General features: G+C 47.0%; 1 protein-coding gene across 1 annotated transcript; it reads right to left on the bottom strand.

The window, feature by feature from the left end:
- Positions 1–454: 454 nt before the first annotated feature.
- Positions 455–22,033, bottom strand: DESI1 (desumoylating isopeptidase 1). Its single transcript, XM_005909439.3, has 6 exons — positions 21,715–22,033; positions 8,803–8,824; positions 7,567–7,636; positions 5,208–5,317; positions 4,435–4,557; positions 455–2,916 (listed from the first exon to the last, which is right to left on the bottom strand). Exons 1-6 carry the CDS (start codon positions 21,800–21,802, stop codon positions 2,823–2,825), a joined length of 507 nt encoding a protein of 168 aa, XP_005909501.1. The 5' UTR covers positions 21,803–22,033; the 3' UTR covers positions 455–2,822.
- Positions 22,034–22,128: the final 95 nt, after the last annotated feature.

Here is a 22,128-nt window from a genome sequence, read left to right as displayed (position 1 = left end):
CTACAGCCAAACTGAAACCAGAAGTAGACACTTCTTGTGAGGTGAATGTCCTCTGAGGTCTCAGAAACTGGGCCCAGCAAACCAGGCTTCTGAGTCTTTCTCCACCCTCAACCACGAGATGACCTTAGGCTAGTCGAATTCTCTATGGGCCTTCTCCACCTTTATAGTCCGGTAGTGAAAGTCATACATTCTTCCCTGCTCTTATCACTTTTTATCCACGAGGTGTACAGCCAAGCGCGGGTAGCATGTCCAGACTCAGCAAAGCTAAGCTCAGAGGGAGACAGAAGCAGCAGCAGCCTGGAGTTGCTTCACATTGGCTTCAGACTCAGACCCTCAAGCAGCACACAAATGCAGCAGGCAGAAGTGAGTTTATTGCATTAGAAAAAATACCAAAGAAAACCAGCAAACACCTCCATACTAGACACAATTATTAACTTGACTTCAAGGGCGGAAAGGAATTTCCAAGTTACAAACTTTATTTCTGGGAGGGGGGTGACAGTTCATGCCCTCTCCTCCTCCCTTGCCCCTTTAGACCCGTGGACCTTGATGGGGGCGTCCCACTGTGAGACAATCACACACGCCTCCTCTCTCATTCCACTTGCCTGTGCGTGCCCCGGGGGAGCTAGCTGGTCACAATGAGCAGGCTCCTGAGGTCCTAGGATACAGGGAAATGTGAAGATGGGGTTGGGGGTCCTAGCCTGAGCTTCCAGTGAGTGACGGTGGGACTGGGGTGGGGGAGGGAAGGTTTGCCTTCCTGCAGAGCTGAGGGGAAGGCTTATCGCTCCCTCCTCGTCCCCGACAAGCCCTAAGGCACGGGCTTTGGCACAAATGGCTGTTACGCATGAAGGGCGACTTTCCGTGAACCAAGGGACTCAAAGTCTCTCAGGGGAGCAGCTCAGGCTGACCTCGTGGTACAGCCCTGGGTCTGGAGGTGACTACTAGGAGGACAGAAATCAACTGAGCCCAGGTGTGGGGGAGGACAGAGAAGAGGAGGAGCTTGTGAGGCCCACCACGCTCTGGCCAGAGCACAGCGCCCTGGGCAGAGGGGTCTGGAGCAGGCGCCTGGGGGAGAGAGAGGGCTGGGCAAGGCAAGCTAAACAAGGAGAGCACCTGGCTATGCAGCAGAGCCGTGGCCTCCACCAGCAAGCTGCCCTCCCAGGAGGAGCCCAGCCTGAAATGCGCTCTCCACAGCCCAGTTCTGCCAGTCGGTCCACACTGAATAGCAGCCCTGCTGGTTTCTGCTCTGACAGATGATTACCATGTACACTGGCCAATCAGTGGGTCTTGAGAAGGATTCAAGTGCTCACTGGTTTAGCTCCCAATCTTAAAAGTCACTTGATAGCACAGCTCATCATCCGGGACGTGCCCTGCTCAGGTCACAGGCAAACACTAAGGCAGAGGAGCACCTTTCCTCCAGCTGAGACCCGACGATGCCCGCTGCCATGACAACGGCAGAGATGGGAGATGAGGCCAGAGGTGAGCAGCAGCTCTTTGGAGAGGAAAGGCAGCTGCTGCGGGCCAGACCCCAGGAGAGAGAAGGTAATTCAAGTCTGAGAACTGGCAAGAGCCGCGGCAGGAGGGGCCCATGGAGGTCAGGGCTGGGGCTCAGGCACCAGGGAGCTCTGAGTTCTCCACATCCACTCTCCCAACTTAAGGGCGGGCTCACAGGAAGCAAAAGAATCTGAAAGCCTCTCCAGGTTAGAAACTTCCAGATTGTTCCCTGCCTAGAAGCTCCTGGCCAACAGCCCTTTATGAAAATGCCCACTCATGCCCTCCATCTTGCTTCCTTCAAGTCAGAAGGACACCAGAAATAACATGTGCCTTCAAAACACATTTAGGATACTATAAAAATCCCTATCAGAAATAACTACATTTTCTTGCCACCTTGATTCTGCATTATTATGCTTTCTACATCAGGGACATCTTCCAAGAGCAGGGAATCATTTCCTCTTGGTCCCCAGCTGAATACTGCACATTGGTCTGGGTGGGGTGGGTACAATGACTGTCAATAACCTACATTATTACTTGCAGACAAAAGGCCTGGGTCTCTGCCGCTCCAGACCTTCATTAACTGTGACAGGTCAGCTACACGGAGGGAGAGCAGACTGCAGACAGCAAGGCAGGCTCTCCTAGAGCGATGTCAGAGGACGGGCCATCAGTCTAGGTGGAAGGAGGCATGGCTTTATCCTGTTTCCTCTGGACTGGCACTTGCTGTTACTCTCCCCGCATTCTGAGGCTTTTGGTTGCTCCAGTCCGGGCCCCCTGGCCTTGCTGGGGGAGGGGAGGGAAGGTGAGAGAGATTGTGGCTAAAGAGTTCACTCAGGCTGGGTGAATGTCCCTGAAACTGGCCCCATGTGCACCAATCCTTTGGTTCATTTCATGGTGGCGAGTAACCACTTCCAGGTCACGGATAATGTGAAACTCACCTGGGTCCCACAACAGGTGGCAACCTGGGTGGAGTATGGGCATTCTCTAGAAAGAGGTTCTGGGCTGGGGCTCCCCCAAACAGTGCCTCTTGCTTAAACAAAGCCCCTCCCTTTCTCCAGTGGGGAGGACGCTTAGGAAGCAGCGTCAAAAGTGAACTCACAGACAAGAGAGCCTTAATAAATTAGTGTAATACTATTAGAAGGGATGGCATTTTGTTCTGTGTCTTAGCAGCTGTGTCCTACATGCAGCCTGATGATTTCCTTCCCTGGGAAATTTAAAAAGCCGTCCCCTGGTTGTTAGCTCTGATGTAAAATTATAAAATAGAAATCTGGTAGGGTTTGTTTTGTTTAAAAAGGAAAAGCCCTGGTGAGGCAGGGCGGTCCCATGCAGTCCGGTTAGCTCTGGCCGTTGGGTCGGCCCACCGGGCTCCCTCCGGGAGGCTGGATTGCAATGGAGTCCAGGAAGGGCCTCAGGGCCTGTCCGAAGGGCCTGCGGAGAGAAGAGACACGGGTGCTCGGGTGGGCTCGTGAAATGAGAAAGTCAGAAATGAGGATGGCACACAGTTGGACTTTGGGGGGACTGGGGTCTTCTGGGGGTATTGGCAGTACTCAGGAAAAGTGACAGGTGCAGGCTGCCAGAAGGCGTTGATGCCACTGCCCAGTGTGCTCTCAGAGTAGCTTAGCTGGAAAAAAGACTGCAGATACTGTAATCTTAAGACACTTTCCAGGACTTCCCAGGTGGTCCAGTGGTTAAGACCCCCTGTTTCCAATGCAGGAGATGTGGGTTTGATCCCTGGTTGGGGAACTAAGATCCCACATGCTGTGTGGCACAGCCAAAAATAAAAAAAAAAGAGAGACTTTCCAAGATTACTACAACATTAAATTGGGTTGCCCGCAAAATATCTCAGTTATTGGCTTTCTTTTTCTTCAGTGGCTGCTGCCATTTTTGAAAACCGTCCCTGAATTCAAAGGAAGTGAAAAATTCTAAAGCATAAACAGAGGAAACCAAGAAATAGTAAGCCTAATTTAGACAAGTTCAGGAACTCCATGCACCAAATAATAACAGCGAGAACACTCCAGCTACTCAGGGCCCATAACCTAGATCCTGCCGTGGGGTTTAACACGCCCACTAAGGAGTAGGAAGGCAGGGCCAGGGACATGGGGCTCTCCTCGCCGGCTGGACACTGACATCAGCCTTGTTTCCTGAGGGGTTCTGACCCAGGTGTGAAGGATAGCTCACCTTGCTGAGCCTGCTAAACCTGTCAGGGTCTCTGCTGGACAGGTCCTCAGTTTAGAGTAACCGAGTCAGAGTCAGGAAATGGGCCTGGTCCTGCAGCGGGCAGAGGCTGCCTGAACGCAAGGGGAGGAAGGGGTACGAGGGCACTGAGTGTGCGTGTCCCCGGAAAGGACACTGCCTGGATGGTGGCCCACAAAGCTTGGACCACATCAGGGTTGGGGGCTACAGGGTGTTTTTGAAGAAAACATCTACTGAGGGCTGTCTGTGTGCTACGAGGTACGAGGTTGACTGGGAGGTTGTCTTTGAGGATGTCAAAGAGCTCAAGGTCCAAGGGAAGAAAGACTGACAGTTTCAAAACAAGTCCCCTGACTAATTCTCCGACTTACTCTGCTTGTCCATCTAAACTGCCTTTTAACCGGGCACTTCTGGGGAGTGGCAAGCTTCATGTGCAATGGGAAAGACAGATGCCAGGATTCTGTACAAACACTGGGGCCGGCATCAAGTGGGTTTCTAAGTTCTGCAGTTGCCCTCAGGCCAGGGTAGAGTTGGTACAGGGTAGAGTAGGAGGGTGAAGGTAACACAGGTGAGCCTCCGAGGGCGGAAAGAATTGGTGGCCTTCCAAGGTAGAAGCTGCCATCATGACACCCTACCAAGCCTGGCAGGATTGAGCGGGGGGGCAGTGATGGGGAAGGAGGCGGATGTGGGCCAGAGGAGAGACCTTGTCTGTGAGTGGGGATTTCAAAGGCAGAGGCAGAGACGGAGGCCACTTACGTGGAAAGAATTTCAGAGGGAAGGTCAGTGATGTAAGAAGGGATCTTCCGCCCAGTTAGGAATTGTGCCACTTCGTTGCTGAAGGTGTTACAGTTGTTCTCAAAGATGTTGTAGGCTTCACTTCTGTACATTATGAGGTTTGGGACACAGATATGAGTCAGTAAGCGTGTACATGAAACTGAGGTCAGGCAATGGGAGGGTGACCACAGCTGAATCTGAGGACAGGGAATTCCTTTCCTACACTCCCAAGCAGAGCTTGGTTTGCCACTCTGGGTATTTAAAGGGAAGAATGAAATAAAAACATATGGCTCCTCCATTTCAGGAGAATCTTTGCATTCACAAAAGCCGAGCTCCGGGGTTAGAACTTTAACGGTTGAAATTGACTCAAGCTTCAGTAAGAGAAAACCTGCTCCAGTGTATTTCATCCCAACCTCTCTACAAACCCTGATTCTGATTTTCAGGACAAAATACTTGGTTGAGAGCAGCATGTGCTGAAATAGCAGCAGCTGCTTTTAATCAGAAGGAATAAATAGCTCTTCCTTCCCTCAAAGTTTCAGCAGTAGGTGTGCTGGATGGAACAGCGGCCTTGGAGGCAGTGCTGAGCTCTTTTTGTGGTACGGTAGCTCCTTTCCCATCCTAAGTAGTTCAGCAAATACTGGGCCAGACCTTGGGCTGAGTGCTCTGGGGGAAATGACCTGGTGGCTGCCATCTGGGGGCCAATTATCTAGTTGGGGAGACAGACACGACTACCGTCTCCCCTGTTCTCCACTCACCGGAACAGAGACTCCCCCAGGGAGGACAGGTACTCCAGAAAGATTTCTTCTGTGACTTCTGTGCTCCCAACATCAACCACAGAATCTGGGGGCCCAAGCAAAGTCCTTCCCTACAAGAGCCAATCCAAAGAAAGCCAGTAAGTCACTCCCTCTGCTGAATTTTTCCCCCTGCTACGGAAGACCACAAATGCTCTGCTCCAACAACTTCTAACTTTCAGAACACCTGGGGCAGAGGAAGACTTATTTCCTCTTTGTGTCAAGGCTACAACAGTTTAGAGGCTCCTGGAGACTGTCCGTGGCCGTGGGCTGACAACATGGCTGAGAAGTTGGGTGTCCAGTTTCTGGTGAGGCCCTGGGAAGCTCAGTCTTCTGCAGGTGGGCCTCCTGATACTGTCCACTCCTTCAGTGGACAGACACAGAAACCCAGAACCTGCACTGCAGTCTCTCTTTGTTCCCAGCAGGCCTAGTCACGAGGGCCGAGCAGGACGGCCAGAAACGGCTCACACCTGGCGGCCATCGTTCCATGCCCGTATTCACCATGGATGCAGCCAGCTTTTCATATGACACAGTTGATCCCCCTGTGACACTGGGAAAACGTGAAGAACCGTGAAAAAGCTGGCAGATATTTCCACGATTCAGTTCCTTTTTGATCTGTGAGGCTAATTTAACAAGGTGATAGGGTTCCCCTGGCAAGGGAGCTACTGGCCCCTGAAAGGCCTACCAAAACCCCTCAGCCACGGGTTAACAGACTGGCGTAGCAGATCCAAGGAGAGACTGAGGCCCTGGGGGAGCCAGCCGAGGGGAAAGCAACAGGATCAGTGGGGGGAGAGGGCTGGGAATAGACTGGGGGTGAGGGAGCGCGCTTCAGAGCAGCGCTCCTTGAAGAGATCGCAAATCCATGCGACAGCTCTTGTGCACCCACTGTGTGCCTGACGAGATTCGAGGGGAAAGTGTGCTGAGCAGATTACTGTAGTCAGAGATGCAAGAGACCAAAAGGTCACTGTTTGACCCACTACTCTTCACTCGTGTAACAAATATGTTATTGAGAACCTACTACACGCCAGGCCTCATGCAAGGCACTGGAGGTATGTGGACAAAACAGATGAGATTCTTGTCCATGTGGAGCTTAAAGTCTAGCAATAAAGGCAAACCAATGTATAATTATGAGCTGTGATAAGGGTCTTGTTGGAAAAAGTACAGAATGCCATTAGTACATAAAACAGGGGACCTTCCCAGTCCAAAAGGTCAGAGAAGACTTGTCTAAGAAAGTGACAGTGAGCTCACCTTAAGGATGGAGAGAATTAACCCAGTGAAGGATCAGGGACTGATGTCAGAGGACAGGTTTAAATGTCCAAGATGTTCAAGGAATGAGAAGGGGGGGTAAGGGTGGGGAAGGGCACAACGGGCAAAGGGGCTATCTAGAGAGAGGGAGCAAGCCCAGATCGGATGGGGCCTTGGAGGCTATGCTGACCTTTCTGGTTTTTATTCTGAGAGCAGTGGGGAGAGTTCTGATTTAAGCAGGGAATGCTATGATCAGAGTTGGATTTTGAAGATTGCTTTGCCATCTGTACAGAGAACCGACTGAGAAGGAAGAGCAGATGCACTGCTATGGTCCAGGCTAGAAATGAGGGTGACTGGATTAAGGTGAAAACTCCGGAGAAATGAGAAGAGATGAAGAGAGACAGACTGCTTTGAGACACACTTACAAGGTGGAACTGAATTGGGCTTAGTGAAGGACTTGGTTATAGGAGGTGGGGGACCAGTAGAAGGGAGAAATAAAACATGACATCCCATTTATGAGTATCAAAATGAATGTTTTTTGGGTCTTTGCTTGAGTACCTCCTGGGACAACACTTAGATAGCTCAGACAGACATTTTCTGGGAAAGGACATAGGATTTGGAGTCAGAGAAACCTGAGTTTTAGTACTAGTGCTGCAACTGGCTACGTAACTTTGGGCACCTCACTTTCTCTGTCAGAGCCCTCATCAGCTTCACATTGACTGAGTTCACACCAGGAAAGAGGCCCTGAGCTGGTGATGGTGACAGAAGAGCGAGACAGTCTCAGCTTATAAGGAGCACACACCGGGCTCCCTGTGGAGACTCAGCAACAGCCCATTTCACCATCACATGCCCAATGTGACAGAGGAACCACGAATGCCATGGGAACAGACAGGGGGCAGCTGCCTGGCGGACCTGTGAAGGGTATTCTTGAACTGAGTCTTGAGGTCATCATGAAGAACCAGGCCACAGGGCTACCTACACTGGCTGGATGCCAGAACTACGGAGGACAGCAAGGTTCCTGGACTATGAGAACTCCCGGGAACCTGGGACAGTGGACGGGGTGGTGGCGGACACTCACTGGCGGACAGCTGGAGATACCGCCACTGCCGAAGAAGAACTCATCCTTGTGCACGACTATGGAGGTGTGCCTGCAACGCAGAGAAGAGGGAGAATGAGCCAGATGGCTTGTGGTCTGAGGAAAAGCAACCACCACCCTGCTGTAAGAGTAACTTCTGCCTCAGGACATGACTTAAAGGTCAACAGCTTTATAATCCTAACCAAACAAAGGTAAGATAAACATCATAGATCAGAGTTTCTCGGCACTGGCACTAGTGACATTTGGGGCTGGCTAATCCTTTGCTGTGGGGGCTGGCCTGCGCATTCTAGGTTTAGCAGATCCTGGTCTGTTCCCACTAGATGGCACTAGCATCCCTCATGCCCTCTGTGGTGATAACTAAACATGTCTGCAGACACCGCCAACGTTCTCCTGGTGGCAGAAATGTCCCTTGTTGAGAACCATTGTTGTGGATCACGTGAGCGAAGGGGAGTCCTGAGAGTCACCCCAACATTAACTAAACAATACTGAAATAAAGCTCTGCAGACCAAGATGTGTTTTCAGACCTTTCATATGAAATCAGGTGTGTTCAGGGTGGTATGGCCATAGATTGTTCCCAGACTTTTCAAACTAACAGGAGTAGTTAACTTGGACCACGTTGACGGAAAGACCAGATGGTATTCAGTGTGGACCTACTTCAAGTAAAGGTGCTCATATTACTTCTTGGTTCCAGTCGAACAAAGCAATGGTCATCTGGTCAACCAAAATGTCAGTACGCTCTAGGATCCAGTCAGAAGTCTGACCTACGGTTTCCTCAGAAATGGAACAGAGCCCAGCCATCATCCTGTGTCTGACAGGGATGAGTCTGAGAGCCCAATGAAGTTGTGTTTTAAGACCACGTGGGGTCCTCATGACTTCTGTAGTTAGAAACCTTGGTCGGGGTGGGCATACATCATTCCGCCTTTCCTTAGGACAGGTGAAATATCTGCGCCACCGATATCTTCAGCTGGATGAGTCTTCATTGTGGAGGGCGTCCTGTGCACTGCAGGATGTTTACAGCAGCAACCCTGGCCTCCACCCATCCACCCTAAACGTCTCAACACGCTGGTAACTTCTGGCTGGGAACCACTGCATTAGAATGTGAAGGTTTGTGGCTTAGAGGGCTAAGTTTCAAACTGGAAGCCACAGACTGGAACCTGAAACGCATGATGCTGTTTGGTTTCATAAACCAGCCAATGTAATGAGCCCCACCCAACTTACCAGATGCCTTCCAGTTGTTTCCCTGTGGAGAGGAAAAAAAAAAAAAAGAGATTTAGTCACTTGGGACTAGACTAACTTGGGACTTTTGCCTCCCAGCCAGAGGAAATTCAGATCAGAGGAACCCCTTATAAACCTCTTGGGGGACCTCTGATAAGGTCCTTAGGTTGTGACATGATATGTCGTGTTAAATAAGTTGAAAAATAATCAGAATCCCTAAGCAGAATTCAAGCAGAAACACTGGTATTGATGTACCCTTTTGTGTGTGTGTGTGCCAAGTCTTAGTTGCAGCATGTGGGATCTAGTGCCCTGACCAAGGACAGAACTCAGAGCCGCTGCATTGGGAGTGTGGAGTCTTAGCCACTGGACCCCAGGGAAGTCCTGATGTACCCAATTTTATGTCTGCTTTTCTTTCTCCTTTAGGGTCAATTCAACTCTATCTTTTTAATTTCTGTCTCATCTACAGAGACAAAGTAAAACAAGAGTATAGAAAAGCTATTATCCACTTCTTCATTGAGCATGTGTGAGGTGAAATCCTCTAGAAAACAAGAATGAACTCTGAAGATGCCATCCATTTGACCAGCCAATGCACGTGTATTCTGTACCTCTATACCTCTATATGCCAGAAGTGATGAGAGATACGGAAATGCAAGTATGAAATCCAAGTCCTGCCTTTAAGGAGTCCAAAGTCAAATGGAAAAAGAGCCATACACAACTAACACAGAATGCTGATCAGATCAGATCAGTCGCTCAGTCGTGTCCGACTCTTTGCGACCCCATGAATCGCAGCACGCCAGGCCTCCCTGTCCATCACCAACTCCCGGAGTTCACTGAGACTCACGTCCATTGAGTCAGTGATGCCATCCAGCCATCTCATCCTCTGTTGTCCCCTTCTCCTCTTGCCCCCAATCCCTCCCAGCATCAGAGTCTTTTCCAATGAGTCAACTCTTCGCATGAGGTGGCCAAAATACTGGAGTTTCAGCTTTAGCATCATTCCTTCCAAAGAAATCCCAGGGCTCATCTCCTTCAGAATGGACTGGTTGGATCTCCTTGCAGTCCAAGGGACTCTCAAGAGTCTTCTCCAACACCACAGTTCAAAAGCATCAATTCTTCGGCGCTCAGCTTTCTTCACAGTCCAACTCTCACATCCATACATGACCACAGGAAAAACCATAGCCTTGACTAGATGGACCTTTGTCGGCAAAGTAATGTCTCTGCTTTTGAATATGCTATCTAGGTTGGTCATAACTTTCCTTCCAAGGAGTAAGGGTCTTTTAATTTCATGGCTGCAGTCATCATCTGCAGTGATTTTGGAGCCCAGAAAAAGAAAGTCTGATACTGTTTCCACTGTTTCCCCATCTATTTCCCATGAAGTGGTGGGACCGGATGCCATGATCTTCGTTTTCTGAATGTTGAGCTTTAAGCCAACTTTTTCACTCTCCTCTTTCACTTTCATCAAGAGGCTTTTTAGTTCCTCTTCACTTTCTGCCATAAGGGTGGTGTCATCTGCATATCTGAGGTTATTGATATTTCTCCCGGCAATCTTGATTCCAGCTTGTGTTTCTTCCAGTCCAGCGTTTCTCATGATGTACTCTGCATAGAAGTTAAATAAGCAGGGTGACAATATACAGCCTTGACGAACTCCTTTTCCTATTTGGAACCAGTCTGTTGTTCCATGTCCAGTTCTAACTGTTGCTTCCTGACGTGCATACAAATTTCTCAAGAGGCAGGTCAGGTGGTCTGGTATTCCCATCTCTTTCAAAATTTTCCACAGTTTATTATGAATGCTGATAGGCTCCATAATAGAAATAAACGTAAAAAGGTAAAGCTCTGAACTACTTCAAAGCTGCAATGTAACCAGTGAACAAACAGGGAGAGGAGTGGACATTTCTGCCAGAGGGAACAGCATATGCAGACACAGAGCTATGAAAAAGACTAAGGCAGGGTACAGCAAAGGGTGCAGTGATGGCGGGAAGAGGACAAGTGGCAGGCCAGGGTGCGAGGAGAGAGCAAACCTGCGCAGAAGGCCGCCCCACACTGCAGGCCATGGGGGTGCGAGGCAGCACAGGGCCGTGACCAGACCCAGGTTTTCAAATGATAACTGTGTCTTCCAAGAGAGAACTGTAGGAACAGAAGATGTACTGGAGGGAAGAGAGCTGAGAATAGAGTGAGGAGGTCTGCGCAGTCAGCCATGGGAGATGCAGGAGTGCAGGAGGATAAAGAGGAAGCACAGTGAAGGACACGAGAGCGTGATCGAACATCACTCACCCACCTCTGGTTATCACTTCAGGGTAACTGTTTACTGAGTGCTAAGCAAAGAGGAGAAGGGGACGACAGAGGATGAGATGGCTGGATGGCATCACTGACTCAATGGACGTGAGTCTCAGTGAACTCTGGGAGTTGGTGATGGACAGGAAGGCCTGGCGTGCTGCGATTCATGGGGTCGCAAAGAGTCGGACACGACAAAGTGACTGATCTGATCTGAAGCAAAGAGTGCTTACTTTTGCCTTCAATGCTTCGGTGTTTGCCCTGTGACTTTCTAAAGGATGAAACTAGGCCCTGTACAGAAGGGGAGCTGATATGATTACACTTTACCCTCTGCCTAACCTGCACTATCTTGCCCTTTCAAGCAAACTTAAAACAGATAACCTTGGCTTAATTTTCTTTTTTTGGAAGAGACGAAAGAAACCATGGCTCCTCCATGACAATCTATTGATGATGCAGCACAGTGTCATTAAAAGCAGTTAAGAATATGGCATAGGACTTCCCTGCAGTCCAGTGGTTAAGACTCTGCCTTCCAATGCAGGAGGTACAGGTTCAATCCCTGGTCAGGGAGCTAAAATCCCACATACTTCGTGGCCAAAAAAAAAAAACATTAAAAATGCAAATAATATTGTAACAAATTAAAGACTTTAAAAATAGTCCATATTAAAAAAAAAAAGGAATATGGCGTAAGTTCAGATCTGAGCTTTTCCCTTTGCTAGAGGTGGATCTTGGGCAAGTTTATTCAACATGAGCTTCAGTTTCATCAATACAAAGTTGTTATAATCAGTAATGATTATTGGTGTAAAGCAGCACAGTGTGTGGGACACAGAATTCTGATAAATGGAGATACTAGATATAATTTTTTAAAAAGATCAAAGAAATTCCACTTCAGGGTTGATAGGTAAGATCTAAGAACGGATTTCAGTATCCATCAGATTAGTCTGAAATCCTGAATTACATGTAATCATTTTACACTTTGCTGTTAGTGCTGCGAGGCTAAATGAAATAACAAAGGAAAATAAAATGTAGCAGAGTTCTTCTGCCTCTAGAGACCAGTCTGCTTTTCACTAGGAGACCGGCTGCTTTGACCACGAAGTCACAAATGGGACAGAGGGATTCTGGCCCGGGGTTTTGGGGACTGTGGGGCAGGCTCTGCCTTGATCCAAACCGAGCTGAAATTCTACAGAGATGGATCAGAAACAGAAACGGATGCCAAAAGGAAGTGATAACCCATTTAGGACAGGCACTGAGTTGGACTCTTCATCTCTTCCAGCCGACTCTAAAAGACCACACTCTTCCTTTCATAATGGTAAAGTGGAGAGACTAACATTGCCTTTTAAATCGAGCTGGTGTGCTCTTCTGGACGGACACATAAAAAGCAGCTTATTGTCAAAATGGCAGCAATCTGATGTTTATTTCCTTGGAGACATGCAATGATGCACGAAACTGGACAGATAAGGAATCCTGCTTTCTCCTGGGTGATCCTGCTCTCATCTACTTTGGGAAGAACACTATAAGACAGGAAGTACAGTGTAGTAAAGAAGAACACAGGTTCTGAGAATTCCCTGGTGGTCTGATGGTTAGGACTCTGTGCTTTCACTGCCCAGGGCCTGGGTTTGGTCCCTCGTTGGGGAACTAGGATCCTGCAAGCTGAATGGTATGGCTAACATTTTTAAAATTCACTAACTTTTAAAAGTCAGTGAATCAATGTTTATTAAGTGACTATTAAACTTCAGGTGATGTACTTGGCATTAAGGATACGTCAGAATGCAAAGGAGACAAAAAAAAAACAAAACTCCTTCAATGCATTCACAGGGTGTGGAGATAGGACAGTCAATAAATAATACTAATAAGCATAATAAACCACAGTAGGTTAACAACAATGAGTGATAAAAATAAGAGCAGGATAAGGGAGACTGGGCATTTCAGCGACGGCCAGGGTGGGCCTATTTGAGAAGGTGGCATTTGAGCAAAGGCCTGAAGGAGGCAAGGGAGGGAGCCGTGCAGAGGCAGGACATGCTAGGTGTATCCGAGGGACCTTCAGGAGGCCACTGTGGCTAGAGCGGGTGAGTGAGGAGAAAAGCAGGAGGTGAGCAGAAGTAATGGAGAAGCAGGTCATGTAGATCAACTTGGAGAAGTTGAGAACTTTTCTAAGCCTGAGCTGTTCAGCATGGTAGTCACTGACCACAAGTGGCTTTTAAAATCAAAGGAACAAATTCAGTACCGCATTTCAAGCACTCTCAACAGCCACGTGTGGCTAGCAGTTAGCCATGGGACAGTGCAGATCTAGATTGTTTCCATCACTGCAGGAAGTTCTATTGGTTGGTACTGTGGGAACCTTGGTTTTCGATTCTGTTAGGGAACGAAAGGCATAGTAATAGTGTCCAGCTCATAACATTTCCAAGATTAAGAGATGACACATGAAAGAGGCCCAGCACAGTGCCTGGCACATAATATGTGCCCCACAAAAAGAATACCTCTTTTTTCTTTTAGGCTTTACCATTTGAAAGTTTTATGGCTGCTCACAGCATCTTGGTATAAAAACTACCTACTTATAGGTCTTTTCCCCTCGTTAGACTATAATGGTCTCAAGGACAAGGGCCGTTGCTTATGCATCTTTGTGATTCTAGCGCTGAGCAAAGAACCTGGATCAGAGATATTACATGCACAGCTGTGGTGGCTGACATACGGTGCTAATGAGGCTAATGAGCCTCAATCTTGGCTGCCCTGGCTTGTTATTCAAATGACTTTGCAACCCTGGCATATTGCACCCTGCTTCTGCCTTCTCAGATGCCCACGCTCAATGACCCAGGAAGACAGGTGGCAGGTCCAGATGCACTGGTTCAAACCCAGTCCTACTAAAATAATGGGTTTTTGGAGTGAGGCCTCAGAGACCTTCCTGCCGCTTATTTTTACACCTGAAAAACAATGCAAAGTTGTGGGAAACAAGTCCTACTTCATTCTCCTTGATATTCTCTGTACTGATCATTGAACTTATCTGTAAGCTGGACATTATGCATGCGTGAGTGCCAATCCTGTGGACTATAGCGTGCCAGGCTCCTCTGTCCATGGGCTTCTCCAGGCTAGAATACTGGGGTGCGACAGCCATGCCCTCTTCCAGGGGATCTTTCCAACCCAAGGATCGAACTCACATCTCCTGCGGCTCCTGCAGGGTAGGCAGATTCTGTGCACTGAGGCATCGGAGAAGCCCCAACCTAGACATTATACTTCCTCTTTATTCAACCACATCAAGGTATGCTTAAGATCCCATCCACCCATAGAATGGTGATAGAAACTACAGATAAAAAGGTCCTCTTATTTATCCTTCTGTCATTTATCAATCCATCTACCAAACACCTAGAAACAACTTGAAATGGATTGAGTGGATTCACATCCTTTCTTAAAGTGCTTCATAGTTATCCTTATTTTCACATCTTTACATAGTAGAGTGGGACAAATATTTATTAACATCATTCAAACCGGTAAATAAAACTCATGATTTGTCCAGTGTAAAGAGAAAAAAAAAAGGGGGGTATGACCATGTACTTGTTGGAGCAGCTCAGGTAGAAATGTAATGTTAGCTGTCCTGTAAATGTAACATTAGCTTGTCCTCATGGCGCTCTCATGAGGACAAGAACCAGGGTCATGGCCTCCTCTGGGGGTGACCAGCATTGTAAAGTGGGACTGGAGTGATTTTTAAATTTTTTTGTTCAGACTGAGACACAGTAGGTGAGTAGGTGGTGAGGGTCTGAGACTGAATCAGGGCACAAGGCCATTGCGGGATGTGAATTAGGCTCAGTGGCTATAAGCACATTACAGAAAAGCAGACTGTTTTCCCACTAGGACTTCCTCAGCAAGCTGCAGAGTGCATGGGTCAGATGGCAGCATGTCTCTAAGCTTGCTGGCACACCCACTGCATTGATTTGGAAGCCTGTGAGGTATGCACATGAAAACAAATAGAAGCTGTGGATATTAGCCCTGTTTTTCATCATTAACAACAAAGAATGTAGACTGAGGTCCTGATTATAAGAGTAAAGTCAGTATATAAAAGCCAAGGAGAAAATACTCCATCTACCTCCCTCGCCAATTAAGGTAGTGGAGATTGTGTGTATAGACACACAAGTTGGCAATGGGACATGCTCACCTTGTATACTACTGGTGCTAAATAAATGTCTACTAATAAGCAAAAAGTGGGTGGCAGGGATGGGACTCTAGGGGCAGGCGGCATTAGCTCGTGGGTGTAAACTGAAAGTAGCCCAGGCTCACCTTGGGCTTCTCTAGTAGCTCAGTCGGTAAAGAGTCTGACTGCAATGCAGGAGACCTGGGTTCAACCCCTGGGTCAGGAAGATCCCCTGGAGAAGGAAATGGCAACCCACTCCAGTACTCTTGCCTGGAGAATCCTATGAACAGAGATGCCTGGCAGGCTACAGTCCACAGGGTCACAAGAGTCAGACACAACTTAGTGACTAAACCACCATCTAGAGAATAAGCTGATTTTTTTTTTTTTTGATTTTTTTTTTTTTTAAGTTAACCCCTTCACATTGCTGGTAATCTGGAAAATCAGATTAAAACATTTACAGTTAAGAGCTCTTTGTCCTTGTGGAGAGACACCTAGGAGGTGAGCTAGTGTGCTCAATTGCTCAGTCATGTCCAACTCTTGCATGGACTGTAGCCTGCCAGGCTCCTCTGTCCCGGGGATTCTCCAGGCAAGAGTACTGGAGTGGGTTGCCATTTCCTTCTCCAGGGGATCTTCCTGACCCAGGGACTGAACCCTGGTCTCCTGCATTGCAGGTACATTCTTTACTGACTGAGCTATGAGGGCTTCCCTGGTGCCTCAGCTGGTAAAGAATGAAGTGCCTACAACGCGGGAGACCTAGGTTCGATTCCTGGGTTGGGAAGATTCCCCTGAAAAAGGAAATGGCAACCTACTCCAGTATTCTGGCCAGGAGAATTCCATGGACTGTATAGTCCATGGGGTTGCAAAGAGCCGGACATGATTGAGCGAGTTTCACTATTCTCTAGAACCACTAGGTAAATGTTGAATCTATGTGGGAAAAGGTAAAAAGAAACATTTGTGTATCATAAGTGGACCTCTGGACCTATTTTGTAAAAAAAAAAAAAAAAAAAAAAAAAATTAGCAGGGGGCTTGCCCCTCCTTAAGGCAGGGAAAGGTCATCACAAAATCAAAATGCAAAACACTGTTAAAAACTGAGAGGTATTTTAATCCTCAAAAAAGGATAGATTTAAAACTACTTAATACTTTAGCTCTAGGAGCTAGTACAGGATTCTTTCTCAGGATAAAAATAACTAATTTGTGAGTTCTTTTCTTTCAGTACTGAGTGGGTTCCCTCTTAATCACTGCTTGGTGTTATGAGTCAGGCCTTGTAGCAATGCTTTGAGGTAGATCTGCAACCTGCTTCACTTACTCAGTTTGTATGATATTTACTGAATTCCAGGGCTTCCCAGGTGGTGCTAGTGATAAAGAATCTGCCTGCCAGTGCAGGAGACAAGAGGGTTCGATCCCTAAGTGGGGAAGATCCCCTGGAGAAGGAAATGGCAACCCACTCCAGTATTCTTGCCTGGGAAATCCCATGGACAGAAGAGCCTGGCGGGCTACAGTCCATAGGGTCACAAAGAGTTGGACACAACTAAAGTGACTTAGCACTCATGCACAATCAGGGATTCTTGTCCCCAGTGGAGCTTCTAGTCCAGGTGGGGCTGGGGGAGTGGCCATAGATGAGAAAACATGCAATTATAAGAGAATAAATACTATTAGAGGAGATCACAGGATGTTATCCCTACTTTATAGAGACACATGACCAAGATTTGAGAGGCAGGGGGATAGGGAAGGCTTCCTGGAGGAAGTAACACTTCAGTAGAGACCTCAAAGATAAGCAGAAGTTATCCAGGCTAAGAGATGGGGAGAGAAACTATCCCTAGCAGAGGGCACAGCCTTTGAAAAGCCTGGAGGTGAAAAAGAAATGAACAGTTCAGTCCTGTTAAGATGCACAACCATCTTCTCAGACCCTGGGGTTCTGTTAAGACAATTAAGCCATGATGCCTTGAGGATCTACTGGGAGAAACAGTTACTCAGATCATTTTCCCCAGGGCTTAGTTCTCCAGTAGAACCCAGTTGAGAAAGTCTTAAGTAGAGACTGTTCAGGATGTGGGGACAGGTGAAGGTGGAGAGAAAAGCAGAAGGATCATGAAAGGCCTAGTAAGTCACATTCGTTTCTTCATTTTGCCATTAAGAAACGGCAGTTATTACTAAATTAACTCATTGGATGGATATAAAACAACACACACAATGAAGAATAAATATCTAAAACAAAGCACAATAGATGGCATTAAAACATTAAATAAATCCCCTCAGATTTAAATACATTCTGTCTAATCTTTAAGCCTGAGCTTGTCTCTGGGTAAATATAGTCAATATTTACTGACCACCAGCTCTGAATGGCCGCTAGGGAACACGCAGGGGAGACAGCGTCCCTGCCTTTCAGGAGCTCAGGGTTCTTGCTTAAGTCTTTCTGACACATCCAGCCCACAATGGCCTGTCCCGTCTTTCAAGGCCTAAAATAATTGTTTCACCACTCACTTCTTTTTGGCATCTAATCCTAATCTCTTTTGGGCTGTTATCTAATGTGGTATATGTACAACATTATTTTTAACTAAATAAACTCCTCAAGGACAGAGTCTTGGACACTCAAGGACAGTGTTTTATTTTCTTAATATTTGTACTATAGAATTAAGCAAGAAACTGAGCAGTGTAAAATCTCAAATATTCATTAGATTGAATTCTGCCGGGAATATATATTTATATATATTGTATATGCCTAAGTCTTTAAATCTGAGAACTTTGAGACAGGCTTGTAAAGAGGAAATAAATGTGATCTTGGAACATGTATATGCACACAAAACTTCAGATCAGAAAACAATCAACAAATACAAGAATCCCTTAGCACAATTAAATAAATACATAAACCTCCACATTTATTTTTACATACTTTCGCACAAAAAGAGGTCAAGGAATTTAAAGAGCAGCCAAAATTATTAAAAGGACAAACTGAAGGACAATCATAATAGCTAATTATCTTAGGCAAATAGTGACCGTGAAAAAAAAGTACAATCAGGCCATCTGCTCGATTAGAAAGCTAAGGATATTTCTGGGATCATGTTCATGTTGAGTGGAACAGGAACAGTTTCATGAGAAGCAATTCTAGAAGACTGAAAAGGGGACAGGGTAAAACTGTGGAGTCCACACTGTTTCAGGGGAGAACGGAATTACACTGGGCTTTATCTGGTCTAGTTATGAATGTAATAGACTAGATGGGGTCTCATAATGAGGAACTGTCACAAGAGTACAACAACTAAATTAAAGAGCCAGGCCACCCCACCTTAAAAAAAAAGACTGAGAGGGCACTGCTGATGAGGTCATACTAGTTCGGGACAATGAAGGCCAGGAGGGATGGTCATAAATCTGTGATTATGATTGGCACACACATTGAACTCAGCTATTTTCCTCATCCAGATTTGAAACATCTGGCCAAAAAATGCCTTTATAAACTTGAATGAGGTGCCTACTTTACATCAGTTATAAAGGAACAGATTACACAGGAAAGGTGGTACAGCAAAGTAACTGAGAACATGAGCTCTGGAAGTCAAGACTGCCTGTGTTCACAACCCAGCTCTGCTACTTACCAGATGTGACCTGGGGACAAATTTCTTAATGCCCTTTATCTCAGGAATCTCAACTAAAAAATGGAGGTAATAACAGGACGTTTCTCACAAAATTGTGGTGAAGAATGTAACACATGAAAATACTCAGGAAACAGAAGGGTCTGGCACATGGCAAGCAGTCAGTAAGTTCTAGCTATTAATACGCTTCTAGAATTCATAAAAAAAAAACAGGAAAAAACTGATTTTTTAAACATTCAAATACATTAATATTTAGGAATGGGAAATCAATGGATGGCTACTCACAGAATTGGGACACACTCAACTTTAAGGTTAGTGATGTTTGGATGGGATGAACCAGTAAAGCAATGCCCATTTTCCATGTTTTTAACTCTAGAAAGTAACAATTATCAGCTCTGATAACCCTTTTTTCATTACTTTTACAAAAGGTAGAGAAGCAATATGAGAAAAAGCAGATAGAGAACAGAGAATTAAATTTGCAGGCAAGGTAGTGTTCTCAGAAATACCACTGCAATCAAAGGTGCCCAACTGATGAAGTTCCAATTTGGCTGAGGTCTTCTAGGATTTCACATCTATTAAAAAAGCTTTCAGATGGGATGGGAAGGAGTCCCAGTATTCCACCTTCAGTTAAGGCACTTTGTTCTTCACCCACTGAACTCCACAAAGGTCTTCTTCCAGTGCCAGGTCAGGCTCTTTTTGCGTAAGGGCCTTGGCAGGCTAATTCCCCTTCTGCCTGGAACCCTGTAACTACCTCACCACCCACCTTACGACTACTTCTTCCTCATCCTTAAATTTCCAACTTAAAAGCCACTACTCCTGATTCTCTTATTTAAAATTGGTCTCTCTTCATATTTTTCGTCTCAGCACCTAGTTGGCTTCCTGCACAGCCTAATACTTTCCACAATTTGTAATTATTTCATATGCTTATTTATTTTTTACTATCTTCCCCACTAAATAGCTCCATGATGGCAGAGAACATCTTTATTCATCACATCATCTTCACTTAACCTTGACATTGACTAGCATATAGTAGGCACTCAATATGTTGAATGAATTATGAATCAATGGCCGTAAGGCCCCTTTCAGCTAAAATCAGTAACTATTAGATAATAGAACAAAAAATATCCAGTGTAAAGGTGGAGGCTTTTATGGATGGGCCTAGGAAGTATCAAAGTGACACCTCACTATGATCAAGCTAACTAAATGGCTCCATTCCAAGAGGTTTAGTCAGAACTTGACTGATGTAATATACTAGTGACTGTCACCTTCCTCAAACAGTGACTCTCTAAGTTTTGCTTTCAGATTTGCCTTACTCATTTTAACAACTGGAGAACTAGGCCCAAACTTCTAAACATGGATTGGCTATGTAAGAATTATCTGAGGAGCTTATTAAAAAGACAGGTTTCTGGACCAAAACTCCAAAAGATTCTTATTTAGTACTTGTGTAATAAGGCTCTAGAATCCATATATTTAAAACTTTGTGGGAATTCCCTGGCAGTCCAGTGGTTAGGGCTCTGTGCTAGAACTGCGAAGGAAGAGGGGTTCAATCCCTAGTTGCCGAACTAAGATCCCGCAAATCAGCGTGGCCAAAAACAATACTTATTTTGCAATATATGTATAGTGCACAATTCAAAAGATACAAAAAAGTTTACAGCAAAATCTCCCTTTAATTCCTGTCTCCCAGCCTCAGGTTGCCCTTTTCATAAGCTAACACTGTTAGCAATTTTCTTATGTATTTCTCCAGATAACTATTTGCCTAAACAACAAGTATCCTTTGCTTCAAACACCCAACTGCATATAGAAAGAACTATTTCAGTTTCACTTTTTATATTCCCATTTAACAATATATGCTGGAAAGGAAGGTATCTGTATTTTTAACAAGGATCCTAGGTGATTTCTGATGGAAAGCCAAACAGGAATCACTCATTGGCCCAGAGTTAAGTGATTTAAGTTCACTCTACTAAAACATGTTAGAAACTCAAGGACACACAAACTCAAAGGTAGCCTTTCTTACTTGACCTCTCCCCTCTTGTCTCATGGACACGAATTAAAACATTCTCTAACATCTCCACAGAAGTCAAGAAAAACTAGCCATTCACATGGATGCTCCCAAACTGTTCAGTTTTCTATTCCCATAATCCTTTCCTGCCCAACAGCACCTGAAACCACAAACCGGACTATTCCTAGGTTACACAAGACATTTTGGTATTTGGGTTATAAAAGAGGATTGGTCTCCGTTAAACTGGGACTGGTTTTCTCTCCTGGTAGTTAAGTAGTTTAATGGAGCACAACCGAAAATACTTCCTTCACTAATCATTACTGACCCAACAGCACCCAATCCTCCAATTGCTTTCTCACCATGTGGGTAAAAGCAATTAACTTAGGAACTGTCGAGACGAAGTCAGGCCGAACTCGGTGAATTCTCGAGTTCGGAAGCCGGGAGACCCCGACTTTATTCTCTCTGGGGGCGACTGGCGGGGCACCTGTGCAACACGCTCTAGCCTTCTCTCCCCACCTATCCCAGAGACTGCAGGAAGTTTCCCTTTGGCGCGGAGCGAAGGCTGTCCTCCGCAGTGTCCCTTTCACCACGCGGGGCACTGCGCGGAAAGGAACCTCGTCTCCCCTCCGAGGGAGGAGGAGTGTAAGGGGGCTCCACGAGCGAGTCAGGACACCCACCGGGACTCAGCGCCGGCTTATCCCTCCTCCGAGCTGGAGGGGCTCTGAAGGGCTTGGGGAGGGCGTGACTCCTCCCCGCCCTCTCCCGGGATTCAAACGTGATGACTGCAAAGGGGGGCTTAGGGGGCCCCCACCTCAGACGCACACCTTCTCTCCTCGGGCGTTTCTCCATCCTCTGGGCCTTCCCTTGAGTCGTGACCCAGGCCTGCCCCCCTCGGCCGGCCGTCCCGGAGCCCTCTTGCCCGGTTCCCGCCCGCTCCCCACAGCCCCCCTCACCCAACATGATGGGGCTGAGCCGCCGGGCCAGGCCCTTGGACAGGTCGTACACGTAGAGCTTCACCGGATAGAGATTCGGCGGCTCCATCGGGACCCGTGGCGGCGGCGGCCACGAAGTCCCTCAGGCACCCGGCAGCGGCTTGGACCTTCCCGTACCCGACGGGGGAGGGGAGTGGACGGAACAGGAGACCGAGCCCCGGCCCGGCCTGAGGGGCGGGGAGAGGCCGCCCTGGGCTGCTCGCGCCCCAGCACCCGCCACCGGCAACTGTGAGGTGACAGAGCGGGGACGGCACGGTCAGTGCGAAAGACAGCGCGGGGGCGGGGACGCACTTTCGCGCATGTGCATAGTGTCCTTACGGATGACGAGGGGCGGGGTTTGGCGGGCGGGGGCGGGGCTTCGCAGACGGCGTGGTG

Source organism: Bos mutus, chromosome 5, assembly GCF_027580195.1.
Source record: "Bos mutus isolate GX-2022 chromosome 5, NWIPB_WYAK_1.1, whole genome shotgun sequence".
In the NCBI taxonomy this organism is placed as follows: Eukaryota; Metazoa; Chordata; class Mammalia; order Artiodactyla; family Bovidae; genus Bos; species Bos mutus.
This window is presented reverse-complemented; position numbering and strand designations above follow the sequence as displayed.